Source organism: Geospiza fortis, unplaced genomic scaffold (genome assembly GCF_000277835.1).
Source record: "Geospiza fortis unplaced genomic scaffold, GeoFor_1.0 scaffold165, whole genome shotgun sequence".
NCBI classification, from domain to species: Eukaryota; Metazoa; Chordata; class Aves; order Passeriformes; family Thraupidae; genus Geospiza; species Geospiza fortis.
This window is the reverse complement of record NW_005054442.1, coordinates 869633-890789: the sequence shown is the minus strand read 5'-3', so window position 1 is coordinate 890789 and position 21157 is coordinate 869633. Positions and strand designations below refer to the sequence as shown.

The following is a 21157-nucleotide window of genomic DNA, read 5'->3' as shown; positions in this document are numbered from 1 at the left end:
ATAAGGACCCACAGTGCAATTAAGAAACCAAATTCCAGATTACACCAGAATTGAGTCACTTAGAAATAGCAGCTCTAGTCTTTAAGACTCCACCATACATTGAGTTTTAATCCCTTAAGTGTTTCCTGTGTAATGTTGCAGAAAAATGTAACAGGGAAAAAAAATTGTAGTCTTTGCTCTGGCAGAAATAAGCCATTATACAGCCTAAATATTAATTAGAATAAACACTGTTTTGATTTTTATTTCACAATACCTGATGGTTTTCTGCCCAAGCATCAGTCACATTGCACACATTTGCTTTATGGTGTATGATTGTAACTAAATCTACCTCATTTAATCATTCCAATAAATCTGCACCTCAGTAGAAACCACTAAATGAGATGTTAATAGCACACTAAATATACCTGTTAGACAGATTGTACATGTAAAATATGAAAGTACAGTGAACAGTATTTGCACTTGATTAAATGCTAGGCTTCTGTTCATTCTCCATGAGAAAGATTAGCAAACATACCTCGTCCATGTTTCTGAGGAACTTCTCTTCTTTAGCATCTGAATATGTTCAAGGCCACTTCTATCTTTCTGATAGTATATAAGAATGTCTGTGGGTAAAATTTATGCTTTAAAACAAACATTTTCAACAAAATACCAAGAGTTAGGACAAGGCTTGTATACCAGCTACATCTAAATCTCCTTGTACAAAAGAAAACAACTAATTGCAACAAAACCTGGATGGCAACTTGCACATTGTTCCTGGTAAAGTATGATGGGTGGGGGCTTATCTAAGGCATTTCATCCTAAATGCTATCAATTACTTTAAGAAACCTTATGATGCTTCCTTGGTTCTTTTGTTTGGCTTCAGCCTGTGGTACAGGGCACAAGCTCCACACTAAACTCTGCTAAGCTGTAGGACTGCACATCCCACAGCAAGTGTTCCCTGCCTCCCCTCTCACTGAGGCACAGGAGACTGTGGGGCACAAAGTCTTTTATGTTTTACACAAATGGCACATATTACTTCAACATGGCACTGCCACAGCATGTGGTGCAAGGCTGCCAAGCAGAACTGGAACTTAGCAGGACAAAGAGCAGAGAAAGACATTTTCCCCTGACAGATTTTCCAGCCTCCCAGATTCAAGCCCTGTCAAGATTACACACAGAAACACTGCAACAAAACACAGACCAAGAGCCTCTAAGGTCTAAAAATGGTATTTATATCTGTATTCACTACCCCTGGTTCTTCAGCTGAAGCCAAGACAGTGAGTTTTACTCATTTCATAGATGACAGTGTTTTATGTTCACACACACAATCCTGTCTATGAGTGAGGAGTTATTCACAAACCTGGTTGTCCCAGGAACCCAAAACTGGAAACTGAAACTTCTTTCCTCTAACTGCTGCCACAAAGCACTGACTCCCCACGAGGTCCATCCTGACAGGCATACTTCAAAGTAACATGCTGTACCAAGTCAGCACCATTTGCCCACCACAGCTCTTTTTAACTGGAGTACTCAGTTGCTAAACCAATTTTTATCACCTTTCCCTTCCACTTGAAGTGCAGCCTTAATGCTGCACTATTACATCCTATCCTGAAGTTTAATGAAATTGCTCCAATTGTCCTTATTCTACCCCCTAATGAATTCTAGAATTCATTTAGAGAATTCAAGTAGAAGGGCATGACATGTCTTCCACTACCCACCTATAACATTTTCTATGTCCCAAATCACTCTTCTTTTTATTTTTTCCAAAGTCTCCTTCACAGAAAAGAGCCATTTAACAAATCTGTAGAATCAGAATCTCTCTCTTTTCAAGTAGTTATACCTCTGTCCTCTGCTTTTTTTGCTGTAATTTCTTCCAGAATGGATCTCTGCTTTACTTACCATTTTCTGAAGAAATCCTGATATATAATCTACCTGATTCTGAGTCCATTGCTCTGTCCAGTTTACTGATGGTGATGGCACAGCATTGTCCTGCCTTGTCATTTTAGCTCACCTCAGCTTCATTCTGCTCTCATCTATTACCCAAATTTCACTGTCTGCCTGAGATGCTAAAGTTTGCTTCTTAAAGTGAAATTGAGAGTATCCACAGGACATCTTATTTGTCTCTAGTTTATTGCCTCAGTGTCTGCATATAAATAACTTTGTGTTTGTAGGGTTTTTATTGCATTCATCTCCACTTCTCTTTCCATTTTCAGTGTCACTTAAACTATGGCAGCATCTCTTTTAATGCTGAGCCCTTCAAGTCTTGGTCTGTGCCCTTTCTGCAGCACCCTCCTCCGTGACCATTTCCACATCTTTGACACAATTTGGTCTTTAATTAAACAGCCAGTGTCCTACATTTATAGTAATGCAGTTCCTTATGCACAAGATCTTTTGCTAGTCAAGATTTGTGATTGTCTGATTATACAGGTTTGGAGGGTTTTTATACATTCTATTTCCTCTTAAATATTTGGGGTTTGTTTGGTTTGTTAAGGTTTTTTTTCCCCATAAATCCCCAGCAATCATTATATTCATGTCCATATTATTTCTGCTCCATTTTTCTGTGCTTTTCATAAAAATGGCAAACAACACAAATTCCTGCCAGAGTAATTGAGCTGTATTTGCCAGTAGCCCACAATACAATTTAATTCAACTACATATGTATTCTTTTCTAAAACAAACATAACAGTATCCTGGGTTTTTTATAAAGACTATCAGTGTCTTATTCACTAAATCCAAAGAGGATCATTACTCTGATTTTACTTTTTATAACACTGCTAAAATAAATTGTTGAAATGGAATGCAGAATCATGCACAAAGTCAGTCCTTTTCTCTCATCATAAAACCATCATTTTTCCATTTATGATTTTGCTGAATAATATTAATAAGATTTCCTACTGAACCACAGAGATCTATTATTTCAGTAGTAGTTGGAACCACTGTCTTGTGTGTGTACACATCTCTAACATGTAAACATTTATAAAGCACTTGCAGATGTCTCAAGGAGAATAGAAACATTTATCTTATCTTCAGCTGGTGTTACAGCAAACATATCACCTTGACTTTTATCTATGTTTTTCCAATCTGTGGTGCCTGAAGATAAAGCCCTAAAACACTACAAGCCAACAGCAGTTTATAGCTGTCCTGACATGCTCACACCTCTTTCCTTGTGCCAGCATTTGTGTAAGGAAACCCTGTGGATGGTGAGGGATCACTTTTGAGCTTAGTAAAAAAGAGACAGAAGTGGTGTTTCTGCTCTCATGAGCAAAATGGGAACATTTCTTCAATTAGCATCCAAACTTGTGAAATCCTCATGGAACCACAGAACCACAGGCTCAGAAAATCAAACCCAGTACTTCATATTGTGTGTTTTATAATTCACTAAAATGCAGATTATTCTAATAGTAGCTTGTTAGCAGTAATGACTATTCCATGCAGTGCTGAATTATCCTTAGTGACTTCAATAATTATTAGACTGCAAACCCCTTTCTATAATCTCCAGTTGTCTTTCCAATTTATGCTTTCTAGTCAGAATATAAGAACACATATCCCTGTATTTCCATGCATACCTATCTCAAAAAGGCAACTATAACTACACCTGCATGTGCAATTCAAGGCATAGTAAACATACATATACACAATATGTAATATTTCTATATAATAAAATATATATTTTAGTAGCTCAGGTTTCAATAGAACTTTGAGAGTAAAAACATGATAGCATTTCTCTAGTGCCATTTCATAACAACAACATTACTGGATTAATAAATATGCAGTAGGAGTTTCACGTAGTGTTTTTGGCACATTAAAGGTATGCAAATGAAGAAAACCAGTGTGAAAACATAGATTTTATTAACTAATCCAAACATCCCAATTTCAAAGAAGTATAATTAATATAATAATGTAATAAGAATAAGAAAATATTACAGTCAGGCTGTTCAGTACCCAGGCTTCTCTGAAACTCAGGTTGTCTGTGCTGCAGTTCATATTTACTGTAAACCAAGAGTGCAGTGAGTTTCTCCCTGGTATCACCTGTTGATTTTCAATACAGACAGGCCAAGGTTTTTTAACTTGCCCAACACTTCCAGTACATTTTTCTATTCTCTATTCAATCCTTAACGAACCATTTTAGTTTTAAGTGCAGGGATGTTCTGGCATTGGTGGAAAGTACCCAGATAAAAGTCATATCAAAACTAATCTGATGGTTGCTAATTCAGCAGCTGAACAGGACAATCTTGGTGAAGGACTTCAGCTTGAAACAGGAATGACACCAAAGCTCATTGCCCTTTAAGGAATTGTTTGGCCCATTTACAAGAGTATGAAAAATTAATATTCAGCTTTTGTGTCCAAAATTGTACTGAACGTTTTATCCAGTACATTCCTCAGTTTCATTCTTCAGTTGTCATTAAAAAAAAAAAACAAACCAAAATAAAATTTCGGTTTTTATTACTGTAATGCTGTTCCGGAAGTATGAAAACCCAGAAAAGACAAAACCCAACTTTTTCTGAGACAAATATAATTCATAAATGCATGAGTTACAACTCAGTAGTACTTGAAGACAGAGCTGTCACTAATCCAACCCTCCTCTGTCCTTCCATGAGATATTTGTTTCTCTTTCTCTACCCAAAGAAAAACATAAAACCAATCCTAAATAAAGGACATTCCATAAATGAATACTTCACAGAAAGCATGGCTGGCTATCATTATTTCTTGTTTACAAAACTAAGAAATCTTTAAAAGGCACATTTAAAGATTTATATGTTAAAAAAAGTCATGATTCCAATGCAACTTGTCAAATAACAACCACATGATACTAGCATAAAATACAATTTTCCTAATTTAAAATGCATCTCATTAAAACTTAAAAGCCAAAGGTGACAGCACATAGCATCCAGATTTTATAAAACATGAACACCACTCAAAAGCTGAATTATACTAGCTCAAAGGACAGTATTCAGTGCAGCAAATATAAAGCTCTTTTCTCCTTCCATTCCAAAAATATTTCCTTCTTCCTAAGAAGTCATGCACAAACCAATTCCTGTCATTTGCCGGAAGATGTCTTAAAGCACACCACTGCAAAATGCAGCCCTGATAAGTTCCCAGAGTGCAGGTGAGTGGCAGCAGATATGATATATGATAAATAATAAAGTGGCAGGTGTGTGGTGTCCCCACAGGGACAGACTCACCTCGGCAGATGGTCCCGTTGCCCACGTAGCCAGGCTTGCAGGTGCAGCTGTGGCCCCGGATGGTGTTGGTGCAGATTGCATTCTCATCACACTTGTGCTGCCCACTGCCACACTCATCGTGCTCTAAGGGGGGAGGGGGAAAAGGAAAAAAAAAACCTATTTACAAGATGTATTTACAGCAATTTACAAGATTTATTTATGTTTTATGTTTATTTATGTTTTATGTGAAAAACGCCAATCACTTGGTTTTAAAATTTTAAAAGTTTAATAAAATGGTTATAAAAATAGTAATACAATTAAGAGTAATAATAATTTTGACAAATTGAATTAGGACAATATGAGACAATAAAGACAAAGAGTTATGGACAGTCCGGGTACCTTTTCTGGGCAGCACAAGCCCGAAAAAGGACCCACGTTAACAAAGGATTAACCCTTAAAAGCAACAGCCTGTTGCATATTCATACACCTCATACATGATGCATAAATTCCATTGAAATACAGGATTCTGTCTGGTCAGTGTCAACTTCTTCCTCATAATCCTAACAGTGCCTTTGAGGCAGGAAGAAGTTTGTTTCTTCTGATAATGGAGCAATAAATTCGTTTTCTCTGAAAGATTCAGGTGTCCTGTGGCTGCTATCTCGGCGTGAGTCCTTTCTTTAAAAAAGTATCCTACATAGCATAGTTTCTATTTTAACATTTTTCATAACCTAAAACTATATTTAATGCACTACTTAAGAGAATTAATCCAGCATTACTTTCTAACACAACCCCTATAATATTCACTTTAATATTTGAAAAACGCCAATCATAAAATACATGCATTTTTCACATTTTATGTTTTTCTTTTAGCGAGCTGTGCAGTGAGCTGATGTGGCATTTGGAAACCAATGGGAGAAGCAGGATGCTGCAGTGGCTGAGTGCTGGGGGCTTGGCATGGGAGTCAGCTGTGGGCTTGCTCCTGTTCAGAAACCCAGTATGAGCATGGAAACAGGAGATTATTTAGGGTTAAAAACAGAAAAAAAAGAATGGGTGAGGAGGCAAAGTAGGGCTGTGACAAAAAGCTATGAAGATTATCAGGGAAGAATATCTGCTGTGAAGATTAACCTTTACATCACTGTCCATCACCAGCAGCAATGATCATAAATACAAGCTAAGTAACACAAGAGGGGCCCTACCAGCCTGCCCTTTAACTACACAGTTCAGCTGTCACAACTGCTTGCTCTAATTCATGTTGAACTGACTCTTGCTCTAATAGCATGTAGTAACATTGCACATTTTTAGAGCACCAATCACACCATGGAGCCTCAAAGGGGCTCCCACACAAACAGGCCACATTTTGCTTTCATCCAGCAACTCCAGCTGCTGCCCCGAGCCAAATTTGCCACAGCTCCTGCACTTCACTCTCCTGCTGCCTTTTTGTTCTTGTAGAGCACCAGTTAGAGGTGATGAGTTACCTGACCCCAAAGCTTTCTGCTTCTTCCTGCAATTACAAGGAGAGCTTCCCTCATATAGGATTGCACAAAGAAAGTCTGAATATTTTACACTTTTGCACCGCTGCCTTTGCAGTTTTCTTCAGTGGAACCAAAAGAATGCAATGACTTTTCTTAAAACCACACAACAGATAACTGACATAAAAAAATCAGAATCTGGAACCCTTCCTTGTAGCCTTCATTTACGCAACTGCAATCATCAGGCTGATATCCATATGCTGAGAGGTAAAAGCTGTGCTTTCTTGGAATTGGGATTTGCTTAAGCTTTTTACCAGTGCATCAGGGTGTTCAAAGGACTAGAGAGTAAGTCTGGCCTTCTACAGATCACAGAGAGGCAGTGCCTCTAAAACACGAGCAAAATACTCATTTTTGCAGACTAAACTAAGCCCTTTGGAAGAGTCTCTCCATTGAGAACAGCAGCATCACAGGCTCTGACAGGCTGCAATTAACCTCTGCAATGCTCTCACTCTGCCACAGTGAAGAACAACAGCCAATTTCAAGATAATTCAAGACATGTAAGATTTGAATGGTGAATTCTAAAGAATCCACTAAACCAAATACTTCTGGAACACTGTTGATAACTATTTGCAGAACATATATCCAACGTGTTTTCCATTTTTCAAATACATTTGACAGCAAAATGATATGGATTGCAAGTATTTTCTCTTAAATAGCATCAAAGCAATATATCAGCCTCTCACTCTGCTTTTAGCAAGAAACACACACACTCTCATATGCGCCTGGCTTCAGCTGATAACCTCATGCTTGAATTTATACTTGTTAGTTTATGTTGGTCCCTAGCTCTGCTTAGTAACTCACTGCAGCTTCTTGCCAGTTTTCAGAGGCCTTACATATTGAGAATGCCAGGGTTCTTGAAAGGCTGCCTGTTCTCCCCTTCATCTTTAAGGAAACTGTACCACAGGCTGATTCTTTGCTGCTTTGGTCTCATGGTGCTCAGGCTGCTGGGTCAGACACAAAAAGGATCAAGCTATCCTCCAAGGAGGCATTCTACAGCAGCTGAATTATGCTTTCTTTTAAAAGAGACACCCTCTCCATAATCTCTCCCTCCTCTTCCTACTTCTAATTGCCTTGAGCTTTCCTGTGTCAGTATTCTCTGTAATGAGCATGCCTTTGCAATAGGCCCATGTGTGTACACAAGATCATTCCCATTCCAGCAATTGCCAAAATTAGTCTGTTACCTTCTCAGCACTTCAAGTATAAATAAAGACTTCACAGTGGCACCAGATGTGTTTTTTCCAAAATACACAGGAGAGGATAAGTCTGCTATGTTGTTCTAGGACTTTGACAATGTAAATCACTATTTAGCATTTCTGCAGATATACAGCTGCTGGAAATATCAAAACATTTAGCACTGACAGAGCAGCTATCCTACAGTAATATTTTGTAAACAGAGGTCAGTTTTATCAAAGGTGATATAATTTAAAGAGTCAGCAACAAATCTGAACATGGGAACCTGCCCTTCATGAGGCATCGTGACACTGCTAGCACAAGGAGGACTAAGGGAACTTCATCTGCATGAGAATCCCAAGATTTCTTAGCAGTAATACGGCTGCAAGGATGGGAACTTCAAATGAAGTTTTCCCTGGAGTAGAGATGTCTATAGCTGAGGTTGCTATAGGCCTAATAAGAATGAGAAAGCATTGATTTCCTGCCAAGGTACAAAACTCTTTTCATCCAGATGAAAAATCCTTAAGAATCTCCCAGTGCTAAGTTTTCCTGGGTTTTATGTGCCCTCACAGGAGCTCATCCTTTGGAACACTTGTGTGTTCACAATGGGAAGGGAGCATGGAAATGCTCATGCTCTGTTTCAACTCAAATAAGATTGTGACTAATTTGCAAAGAATATTGCTTTCATACACACACTGCTTTCCAAATCCCCACATCAAACAGAGCCTGCTTTTGCTTTAATGTTACAGTAAATACTGCCTAGACACCAAACAGAACTGGCAGAGAAGGACCCTGCACACCAAGAGAAAGGAGTCACAAACAGCATCGTTCCAAAGCACCAAAGAGGGCAGAGGCAGGACAAAAAGCCCAAAGTTGTCCTATTTTGACTATTTCCCTTGTAGCTGGAAATGAGAAGCACAAGAAAGAGACTCTAGCAAATGAAAACAAAAGTAACTTTTAGTTTCTTATGCACACATATATGTATGTATATGTAAACAAATGAGCTGCACGCTCAGAAATGACACTGTCACCATGAAGTGTGACTGAAGTCATCCATCTCTCTGAGTTCTATTTGCTATACAATACACACAAAATGAGTTCATGATCAAAGATGAAAAGATAAAAAGAACAGGCTTACTGAAAAGGACAGAATTCCTTGACCCAACTCTCATTCAGCTGGATTATTAATGTTTATTTCAAGAACAGCTACCACTGCTGATGAACAGCCACAACAGCAGCACCATTCTTTTCTTACAGGCATGTTAATTTGTTTATGAAATCTCTGTGAACTGCCTTCAACATCAGCATTTCTGTTACACAGGGTTGTTGCATCTATTTCATGCTTTATGGCAAAGCCACAAGATCAGTTAGCTTACTGAGCCTTTTTCCCCCCTCTCCATAAAACAAGGATATTACAAGATTTTGCTTTTTTCCTAGCATTTATCATTCTTCTGAAATCCTCAATACTGAAGATTTTACAGAAAATTAAAGGATATCAATCTTCTATGGCCAAAAAAAATGGGAAGTATCAAATGTCCACTGCTCATTTCCTTTGTACTTTATTTTTTCTTCCTGTAAGTAGAGATGAGGGATGGAAGGATACATTATCTCTGATGCTTCAACTCGGCTGGCCCTATTTCCTACCCACCAAGCTACTGCTAAGGCCAGAAAAATACCCAAGTAAACTTAGTATTTTCTTTCTGGACAAAAACTGCCTACAATTTTCAAAAGCTTTCTTGAACTTTTCCGAAATGTTAGAGAGGATCTTCTGCAAATTTTCTGAGTTCAACACCTAGGTCAGGCTATCTTCTGAAGAAATGACTATGAAGTTCATTTCTCCTTTAGCCTTCACCTGATAATGCCCATCTGCCTTCAAAAGCATTTGTAAGAAATGAATCACCCTTTTACTAAAACACACTGTGTTGTGTGATTCTATACATCAACTTTGGAAGTCCACACCAACAGTATCACAGGTCTGATGCTTCTGTGTGAGTAGTTTGCACATTTGGAGAAGACAAGTATTATAGTTACCTCTACTTTGTTCAGAAGCAGCCTAATCCAAGTTCATCTGGACAGTGACAGAATTCATTTCAGTACTACATGGTCTTAGAGAGGTAACAATCTCATAAAAAGTGAAGCTAATTCACCAGAAAATAGTTTCAAGTAGATGGTTAAGGATTGCACATCTGGTTATAAGAAGCCCCAAGGCATCCCACAGGCAGCAGAGAACCCCCTGCACGCAAACACAGCCTGGTCTGAGCATGCTGAGAGCAGAGACCCCTCTGCACCAAACACAGCCTCGTCTGAGCATGCTGAGAGCAGAGACCCCTCTGCACCAAACACAGCCTCGTCTGAGCATGCTGAGAGCAGAGACCCCTCTGCACCAAACACAGCCTCGTCTGAGCATGCTGAGAGCAGAGACCCCTCTGCACCAAACACAGCCTCGTCTGAGCATGCTGAGAGCAGAGACCCCTCTGCACCAAACACAGCCTCGTCTGAGCATGCTGAGAGCAGAGACCCCTCTGCACCAAACACAGCCTCGTCTGAGCATGCTGAGAGCAGAGACCCCTCTGCACCAAACACAGCCTCGTCTGAGCATGCTGAGAGCAGAGACCCCTCTGCACCAAACACAGCCTCGTCTGAGCATGCTGAGAGCAGAGACCCCTCTGCACCAAACACAGCCTCGTCTGAGCATGCTGAGAGCAGAGACCCCTCTGCACCAAACACAGCCTCGTCTGAGCATGCTGAGAGCAGAGACCCCTCTGCACCAAACACAGCCTCGTCTGAGCATGCTGAGAGCAGAGACCCCTCTGCACCAAACACAGCCTCGTCTGAGCATGCTGAGAGCAGAGACCCCTCTGCACCAAACACAGCCTCGTCTGAGCATGCTGAGAGCAGAGACCCCTCTGCACCAAACACAGCCTCGTCTGAGCATGCTGAGAGCAGAGACCCCTCTGCACCAAACACAGCCTCGTCTGAGCATGCTGAGAGCAGAGACCCCTCTGCACCAAACACAGCCTCGTCTGAGCATGCTGAGAGCAGAGACCCCTCTGCACCAAACACAGCCTCGTCTGAGCATGCTGAGAGCAGAGACCCCTCTGCACCAAACACAGCCTCGTCTGAGCATGCTGAGAGCAGAGACCCCTCTGCACCAAACACAGCCTCGTCTGAGCATGCTGAGAGCAGAGACCCCTCTGCACCAAACACAGCCTCGTCTGAGCATGCTGAGAGCAGAGACCCCTCTGCACCAAACACAGCCTCGTCTGAGCATGCTGAGAGCAGAGACCCCTCTGCACCAAACACAGCCTCGTCTGAGCATGCTGAGAGCAGAGACCCCTCTGCACCAAACACAGCCTCGTCTGAGCATGCTGAGAGCAGAGACCCCTCTGCACCAAACACAGCCTCGTCTGAGCATGCTGAGAGCAGAGACCCCTCTGCACCAAACACAGCCTCGTCTGAGCATGCTGAGAGCAGAGACCCCTCTGCACCAAACACAGCCTCGTCTGAGCATGCTGAGAGCAGAGAACCCCCTGCACGCAAACACAGCCTGGTCTGAGCATGCTGACCCCAGAGCACACCCAGCAGTTCTCCAGGGTTAGCACAGCGGGCAAACCCTTCCCATGGAAGACATGAGGACATGACATGAGTAAGAAATTGCTGAAACAATCACAATGACCAGGCTGCCACGACAGCTGTGACTGTCGCTGTCATATTTTCTGAAAAATTCCTTCACCAGGATTTCTTCTCCTGGGAAGCTGAGAAGTCTCAGAGAAAAAGGAAAACAATAATTATCTGATTGCTTCTCCTGTGTTTTGCTGCTTTGGAATGTGGTTTGGAGATTGTTTATCCAACAGGTGCATGTTTGATTGGTTTCATGTGAATTGTTTTAACTTAATGACCAATCACAGCCAGCTGTGTCAGACTCTGAGGAGTCAGTCACAAGTTTTTGTTAATATCTTGTTAAACCTTCTGTCTGTATCCTTTCTCTATTCTTTAGTATAGTTTTAGCATAGCATTCTTTAATATAAAATCATATAATAAAATAATAAATTAGCCTCCTAAGAACATGGAATCAGATTCATTCTTTCCTTCCAACGACGGTGACCCCAGAAAATACCACATGTCACACTCTGCCTCCCCCGGTGTGTGCTTGAGGAGATGGACCCCAAGCAGGCAGAGAGCCCAGCACACCAACACCTGCCATGCACCTGTGTAAAACCAACAAATGGGACACACCTGGGGCACAAGGAGAGCAGAACACAAGTGCCAACAGGAGAACTGCTGTGAAAGGTCAAGGCTCTGCACCAGCTGTACCAGCTCCCCCTTCAGCAGCAGCAGACCATTCAACCACGCTGTGAAATCACTCGTTTAAATTTTAACTGAACTTTCAGCTGTCTTCAAAACACACGTATCTATTCAAGGCTAAGGAAGTTAACCCAGAGCAGGCTGGAGCAGCTCCTGCACACCTCAAATGAGTTCTCATTCCAGCTGCTGATGGCTGATCACTTCAGTGTGAAGTATAAATTGAAATATTCAAACAAGGACAAAAAAAGTCAGCAACCTTCATGTACACGTATTTCTGTCAAATCCTTTTTCTCACAACTTTTCCAGACTAATCTCTGTGAAGCAACCACAAAAATACTTTTGTTTTGTGGTACTTAAAAAATACTTTCTGTTCTGGGCTAAACTAAACTGGAAGAATGCAGGAGGAAAAGCACTGGGGGCAGAAGGAAAGGTGCCAGACAAAGATTTTGCTTGCCTGAGGTAATATATTCTGCATAAAGCCTCCCACATGACACTGCAAAGCTGTTTGTAAGTAAAAACAACCACAAAAAATAATTCTGAACACATGCAAGGTACAAAAAAGGATTTATCATGTATTTATGAAAGCAAATGGAAAAATATCTAAACATACATATAAACAATTACAATAAAATGTAAATTTTCTCCCTTCATATGAACATGAAATGCAGTGTTTGTGAAAAGCTCTACGCAGCTCTAACAATTAACATCAGAAGTATCAGTCAAAAATAACACAGTTCTATACTTTTGAAGTTTTGGGTATTATAAATACCCACGTTCTTACAAAAGAGATCTTTTCAATAAAATAATTTCCTATTAATTATCTAAGAGCAATATGGCCTTTGCTTATATTCTGTTTGTATATTCTTGTCATGCATTTTCCAGAACTACCACAGAATTTATAGGATGCCTCTACTTTCCCATGTTGAAAGACACAACACTGTTAGCACTTACTAGATTTGTATGGGCCATAAAGGCAGGATCTAGACAACTTTAGCTTTCCCTTGCCTTTTTTTTTTTCTGTGCATGCTTGGAATAAATCAAGAATTTGTATTGTTTGTGCTTTGTCTAAAATATTGAATTGTGAATTAGAACTCTACGTTGAAAATATACAGCAAAAAACACAAAGTGAAGCTAAGAATCTTTTGGTCAAGAGTCAAAATCAGGATAGCTTTCATTTGTGCAAAAGGATAAAGGATTTCAAACCTATAATTTCTAAAAGGTATACTTAACACAGGATTTATTTTTAAGCAAGAATGCTGAAAATTTTATCTTCATTTTCTTTAAATAAAGATGCTCTTCAAAAAAAGATGGGATGGAATTACAAGAGACATTCCATTGAAGGGTCTTTCACTATAGCTACTTTCACTTCTCATTACAAAAAAAGGCCCCAGTTTAAACTTGCTTACAAGATGGAAACAATTTTCTTACTGTAAGAATTCTCTTTCATTATTTCCTCAAAGCCTTCATACTTCAATAATACAACATTCATCTTTGGAATACACTGTGCAAAGATGGTGACTATCCATTTATTAATATTTTCATTGCACTGAAAAGAAATCTAAGTTGTTCTCTAAATTGTTGAGATAACAGCCAGCTTGTGGGGTGCAGAACCACAAATGCAGCAAACATTTCTATGCCCAAGAGAGACAACTCACAGAACAGCAAGCTCATTGGATGCCACCATTTTTTATTAATACAGATACCGTTTGTATAGAGTACGTGGCCTTATGTAAAATTAATTATCTGGCAGCCATTAAGCAATGGTCTTTGAAAACTCAGAAAGGAGAAAGCCATCTCTCCAAATACTTCTAGAAAGCCAATACTTCTAAAAAACTAATTCTTTGTTGCATGTCATTAGAATTCTATGTAATAACTAAGGCTTTTAAAATGACAGATTAAAAAAAAAATTAATTTAGGCAGAATTGTGGACTTAGTGGAATCAGGATTTCAGCTCATAAGAAGTTGTGATGAAACAAAAGAAATAGCTTTTAAACAGATTGAATAAAAGGAAGCTTTATTCTGAACACACAGGAAGAATGTCCCACAGAAAACCAAGGCAATTAGAAACAAGATGCATACATCAAACAAGAAATTACATTGGAGATAGAGGGTAAGCTGGTGAATGATAATAGCTAATTGTGAATTCAGAAAACTCTGGGTAAAAAACCAAAATCAAATGTGTTTTTTCTACTCATGAGAATCAGAGAAACAAATTAATTTTATCTATACCCATTCCCAACTTCAGCATTCAAGCTCACCCTGCCCATTTCCACAAGGAAACAGAAGAAAGAACAGGGTGCAGAACAGAAAAGTCCCACTTTTTCCTTCTTCCAACTGTTTCCTTCTGCAGCTCTATCCCTAGGAGCACTTAAACATCCAAAATGCTGGCTGAAGTACCCCCTTTGCCATTCTTTTAGTAAGAAACTAAAATGCCTTTGTAATTTATGACACAACAAACACCTCCTGGTGTTAAACATGAAATTATTTAGACTACATTCTAAAAGAGTAGGCACATGCTACTCTTGGGTAATTAGGAAGAAATAGTGGGATTTAATTTGAATATAAAATTCCAAATGTGCCTGCAGTTGCCTCTTGGAATCAAAGTCCTTCTACAACCTGAAGGAATTCTGCTCTACCACATCCCCTCTTCCCCTGAAATTCTCCATGAGATCCCTCAGTTTGGGAGATGGGCAGGCCAGAGGAACACACACAGGCTTCAAGACACCAGAACATCATGAATTTATACAACAGCATAATAATATTTATCAACTTGTTCTCAATGCCTTTCCCAAAGGATCTCACTGTTCTGCTCAGCTTTGACCACAGCTGAGCAGTGAGCTGACATTTTCAGTATCTCTTCTCTGAATGGTAATGGCTAAATTAGAGCATTTGTGTATGCACTTATTTTTTTCTCCCCAAGGGAAAGGTACTTTATACTCTGATCCTCTGTTCTGCCTCACTTCTTTATAAAAACAACTGCCAATAGTAGCCATTTGAATTTCCATGAGATGAGTTCACTGAGCAGTGAAGAAATTCTAAATTGTTGTAATAAAAAAGTTTATTTTTGACTAAATCAAGATGAATAATAGGTAGCCTTGCTGACAGCAACACTGCATTTGTTTTCTGCAAGAGGAGAAGGAAAAAAACCATTGATCTCTTGCTAGCACACTATAAAATATTTGCACATATACCTTAAATGCCTATATAACATTTTGTAAGGAAGTGAGAAGAAAGACATTTGGTTTTACTGTTTTCTGAATACAATCATAAAAAAGAAAACAAGAAATGAAAGAAGTGGAAAAGCTGAAGAAGTGAAATCTTGAAAATCCTTGTTTTAGATTTAGACACATTTCACCCCAATCAGAAGCTCACCAACGTTAAAGAAAAACAACACTGAACAAACTAGATCAAATGTCTGAAAATGCAAGAATCACTGGAAGTGTTCATGGTTGTTTTATCTTTATACTTAAATATTATTTCCCTAGTCTTTGAAGTGCATTTAGATTGAGTAGACAGGTAAAATTAGTAAATAATATTAAAATTATCAAAACCAGCTAATAAATTATTATGTGAAGAGTCACAGTACAAAGGGTAATCTTTTACATTGAATTTTCATGCCCTATATAATAGCAAAATGTTAGTAATATTGATATACACAGAAATTTCAAACCAGATCCCTATCAGAGGCTGATAATAAAATGGCAATCTGCATTACACACTCAGCAGGATACTCTGCTGCAGTTTTGTGGACTTATTTTTGAAAGCCAGATTATTCATGTCATTAGCAATGTGCATCTTTAATTCTCAAACTTGCCAGCAAACTTTGAGCACAATAGTAGAGATAGGTATTGGATGTAATTCAGACAGGATCTACACAAAATATTCATTACAAGACTTTGAAGAGCTGCATATTGCATACTTAGAGATGCAAACAAAAAACTCCATAAGGGAGAAACCACACTTCATTGTCAAAAAAAATCTTGTGTTAGCTTTTTGATGGCAAATCCTACCATCAAAGGAATGAGCCCTACTGCAAGAACAGTTTTGCACCGAGCAAAGAGCTGACATCTGCCACCACTCAGAGTCTGCAGAGCGAGGCTGAACTCCACAAACACCAGATGACTTTTCAGAACTAAAATTTAGTAAGGATTGCACGTAACTACCTCACAGACCCTGAGTAATCCCTAAATTAAATGGTAATAGAATGCATAGGAGCTTCACTTCTGGTCCTACAAGCTCAGAATTAATCTCTCAAATTCTTCCACAGGTTGAAGGAAGTATACAACCTATTGCTCCAATATAAACCCATTTTTGAGACTAAGGGATATCAATTATTAAGGCAAAGCCTCAGAGGAACAGGAAATTATTCACAAAGTCAATAAAAATGTGATACTGTACACATGGGAAATGTGTTGAAAAGCAAACAGATATATCCTCATCTGCAAGAACAAAAACATCTAAAAACTGTTTCTCCTTACCACATTTATATATCAGAATAACCATTTATGCACTGTTACTTCTAGAGATATGCAGTAACCTAGTGTGCATGTCTGTCTCTTATTCACTTATTTATTTACTTCAGGAATCCCAAAGAAATTCCAGATTTCATAAGAGACAAGGAATGGCCTTAAGGTGCAATGCCAGTCAGAGCACATGTCCATGTGCTGGGGCTCTGTTCTGAGCTCTCCCTCACATGCAGTACCTCACACAAGTCATCCTGGCTGAATTAGAAAGCAGAACAGTGGTTTTAAATTGGAACATGCTAGGCAGTATGATCATCTTGATTATTACTATGGGATGTTAAACTTCTAATACAACCCCTTGCTTTTTCATAAACTAGTTAAGCATCAAGGCACTGGACTTTTATGAGACACCTTGATTGCATATATTGATTTGCGTATTTATAAACCACTAGTTATTCAAAATTTCGCTATGTAGTTATTGCTTTTCTTGACATAGTTACAAAGTAGGTAATTTCATATAGAAAGCAAATACAGCCTTGAATTCCATGTAGTGTACCATGCTGAAAGAAAGCAGCTTGGCAGTTCCAAGTAGACTGCAGCATGGCATTAATATTGATAGACAAGAACACACCAGTTCTGTGAAGTTCTCCGTTTCTCTAAATCATAGGACATTCACTTAGAAAAATAAAGAAATCACACGTGATGACAGTATCTGAAGTGCCTAGCAAGTGCCACTGCCTAATTTACAGCTTTCAGGAGAGATGCTTGTTAACATTCAATCTTAAAATACCGCGCTTCATTTATTTTGCTTCATTGTTGTAAAAAGCTGAATATGTTCCAAGGACCTGCACTGGGTCAGGAAAAAAACCCTCATGCAATATGCTTCATTTTATTTATATAGCAATATAACAGGACAGGCTGCTTTTTATCCATAAAATTGTGAAAGCTGCATACTTCTGTCAAGTTGGTATCAGAATCTCATCTTTCAGGTGTTTTCAGTTCAACAATACCTGAAAGCTTTACTCTGCAGAAATCTCAAAATCAGTAATACAGAAAGAACGTAATAGACCTTTGGATGCAATTTTTAGCCAACATTTCATCATGGCTTCATGAACTTAGATTGGTGATAAAAGTTCTGTAGAGCTGCAGTTTCCAGCACTCCACAATGCTTTAACTACCATATGAAAAAGAATTTCAAAAAGCAACACATAACCCATTTCAAATAAGCACAAAATCCCCTTAGCGCTATTGCAATACAGTGAGGTGGAATTGTTTCTAAGTGAACTTGCAGGTGTGACAGATGTGGCAATCTGCTGCCACAAGAACTCATAACATCAAGTGTAGGGTTCAAGCATAGTCAGGACAGGACATGTACTAATTCTCTGCACCCATCAGAGATGCAAAGAAAAGGCTTCAGGAGTGCTGGAGTGGGTGTAACAGGTGATATGAAAGTCAAAAAGACTTAGCAGACTCCTCCTGATTTTCTGGTCACAAAGTCAGACATAATTGAGCTATTGGGTTTTTATCTACTACTTTTTAAATAGGCAAATGCTGCCAGTACATTTTAAACTTTTGACTGAGCAAAGATGCAATCTTGCTTCTTACTGAAAGTAAACAGGAAATGTCAAGTCATACAATCATTTAGGCTGGAAAAGACCCTTAAGATCAGTGAGTCCAACCATCAACCCAGCATTGCCAAACCCACCACTAAACCATACTCCCCAGGTGCCACATCTCCCCATCTTTTAAATACCTCCAGGAGGGTGACTCAACTACTTCCCTGGATAAACATCATCATAAAAACACATGAATCTGATTAAAAAACCAACCAAACAAAAAAGAACCCCCCCCCAAAAACAAAAAACAAACAAACAAACAACAACAACAAAAAAACCCCAAACAAACCAAAAAAAACCAAAAAAAAAACCCCACCAAAAAAACAACCCTGGTGTCATATTCACATTTTCTGAAAAATTCCTTTGCCTAGGATTTTTCTCCTGGGAAGCTGAGACACCTCAGAGAAAAAGGAAAACAATTCTTATCTCATTTGCTTCTCCTGTGTTGTGCTCACATGTGGAATGTGTTTGGAGATTGTTTCATTGGTTTCTGCTGTGAGTTGTTTTCACTCTTTGGCCAATCAAGGCCAAGCTGTGTCAGGGCTCTGGAAAGAGTCACGAGTTTTCATTATCAGCTTTTTAGCAACGTGTAAGTATCCTTTCTGTATTCTTTAGTATAGTTTAGTATAGCATTCTTTAATATAATATATTCTCATAAAATAATAAATTAGCCTTCTGAGAACATGGAGTCAGATTCATCATTGCTGCCTTCTTCTGAGGGCAACCCAAATACAATACCCTGGTTGTACCTACTGCAAGAAAGCCAGTGAATGCTGAGTGACGTTCTCAAAAATGGATGTTGAAAAAATCAATTTTAGATATTTAGGTATCTAAATTACTAAATGGTTTATTCTCTCAGAGTGCTGAAAATCTAACTTCCCCCAATGGATTTAACTATGATAAATGGGTTCTCAGCACTTTAAAAAAATTAAAACCAGAAAAAAATCAAAACAAGTAAGGTTAGTTCTTTATGTCACCCCTGTGTGCAAATCTTCAGTTAACTGCTTTAGCCTCACAAAAATACTACAGAGCTTTAACATGGAATGAAGTGATCAAATTACTTTACCCCTCAAGATGTGCAAATTCAGCATCATACATACTCTCAACTCACAGAATTAATTTTTATTTGAAAGCAGAAATAGAAACGAGTGCATCATCATTTCATAGGGCATCTGTTTTTCCCTGGAAATATTCTACCACAATAGTGATCACAATAGGGCCATCCTTGTCTTATGAGACCTGACAAGATCACAACCTGGGCTCCTTTGGCTGCACCTACTCCCTCTTAAATCAGCAAAACAGTGCACAGTTTGAGGATCCTGCTGCTAAGACAAAAGATGGATCAAGCAGAATTTATATACCACACATTGTACAGGCTTCCACAACTAACTTACCAGAGGATAATCACAGTAGAACAAACAAAGGCAGTTCAAATACAGGACTTTTACAAGGGACCTGATGAAGAGGCAAGAAAGAAGTATTTTCCCCAAGAAACTTAGAAGATAATTTTGGGGATAAAGAGGAAGTAAGTTCAAGTACCTAAACGCACCAAACACCACTGAAAGCACTGCAGAAATATGCTGGAGGTTCAGAGCAGGAGCCCCCAGGGCATGAAGTCACATTCACTTCCAGGCTCCTTTCTCTGCGTTACTGACTCAGACAGTGCTATCCAAAATCTCTCTGCTAGGACAGCACAGGTGAGAAACTGGGGCTACATTATCAGAAATCACAAAGGAAGCATTAAACTTCAGGGTTAGAATGTTTCTCCAGAAAATGTGACCTAAGTCAAACAAGAGAAAATATGAGAGATGAGACTCAAGTAAGGAAAGAACAATTTTCATGTTCACAAGGAACAACCTCCACAAAACACATGTACCTATGCACGCCACATGGTAATGTACTGCTTAAAAATTAAATCCAACACGTGTTTCAGCAAAGAAAAGCAGCATTACATGGAGCATTCCAGTTCAGAAAAGGGAGTTATGATTGTTAGCTAAACTGAGCACAGGTATTCTTGTAGAACATGCTCAAAGGAGAAGGCACAATCTAGGGGTGAGAACATCTAGCACACCCTGAATCCCACCCCTCTCTCTCATTAACTGACTGTATGATGGACATACTTTCATGAAGAAATGGTCACAAAGGTGTCACGTCACCGAAAAGCTCATCTAATACAATGAAATGGTTCACCAACAGACAAGAATTTAAAAAAGATTGGATTTGGAATATTTGAACCATTTGAAACAAAAGATTAGAATCCAAGAGAAACCAGACATTTTTTACTGTTGGGTGACAGGTAAATATTTTGACATCCTGGAGCACCACTGACATTTCAGGGCTGGCTTGCAAGTACAAGCACTATAAAATAATCAAGAGACAATTTGAAATGGATTGCTGATAACCACAAACAAAGAATGGCTGGAACAAATCGGCTAAAAGCCCATTAGGAAAATGAGAGATGTAAACTTACTGCCACAGGTTAAGCATCAAAAAGACAATCACTGTAAAATTATTTGGAGGAAGGTGTCAGGAGGTGCATACCCAGACATTACCCTTCACAGAATTTCAAGAAATGAAAAGATCAAACTAATTAGACCCACAATCACAGAACATGCAGTGTTGGAAGGGATCCACAAGAATCATCCAAGTCCAACTCCTGGCCCTGCAGAGCACCATTCCCAAGAGTCACACCGAGTGCTAGAGAGTGTTGTCCTAATGCTTCCTGAACTCTGCCAGGCTTGGTGCTCTGACCACTTCTCTGGGCAGCCAACCAGAGAAGTTGGGCAGTTCCAGTGCCCAGCACCCTTTGGATGAAGAGCCTTTTTTGAACATCCAACCTAAACCTCACCTGACACAACCTCAGGCCATCCCCACGTCCTGTCACTTGTCACCAGAGAGAAAAACAAAGGCATACCTTACACATCAAATAACATTCC

General features: G+C 39.2%; 1 protein-coding gene across 2 annotated transcripts in view; it reads right to left on the bottom strand.

The window, feature by feature from the left end:
• NELL1 (neural EGFL like 1) overlaps nucleotides 1-21157 on the bottom strand; it is a 298387-nt gene that overhangs the window by 113276 nt on the left and 163954 nt on the right. For both annotated transcript variants that reach the window (XM_014309619.2, XM_031062241.1), the window contains exon 13: nucleotides 5160-5282. In XM_014309619.2, coding sequence (XP_014165094.1) covers nucleotides 5160-5282 — 123 coding nt within the window. The remainder of the gene's footprint in view (nucleotides 1-5159; nucleotides 5283-21157) is intronic.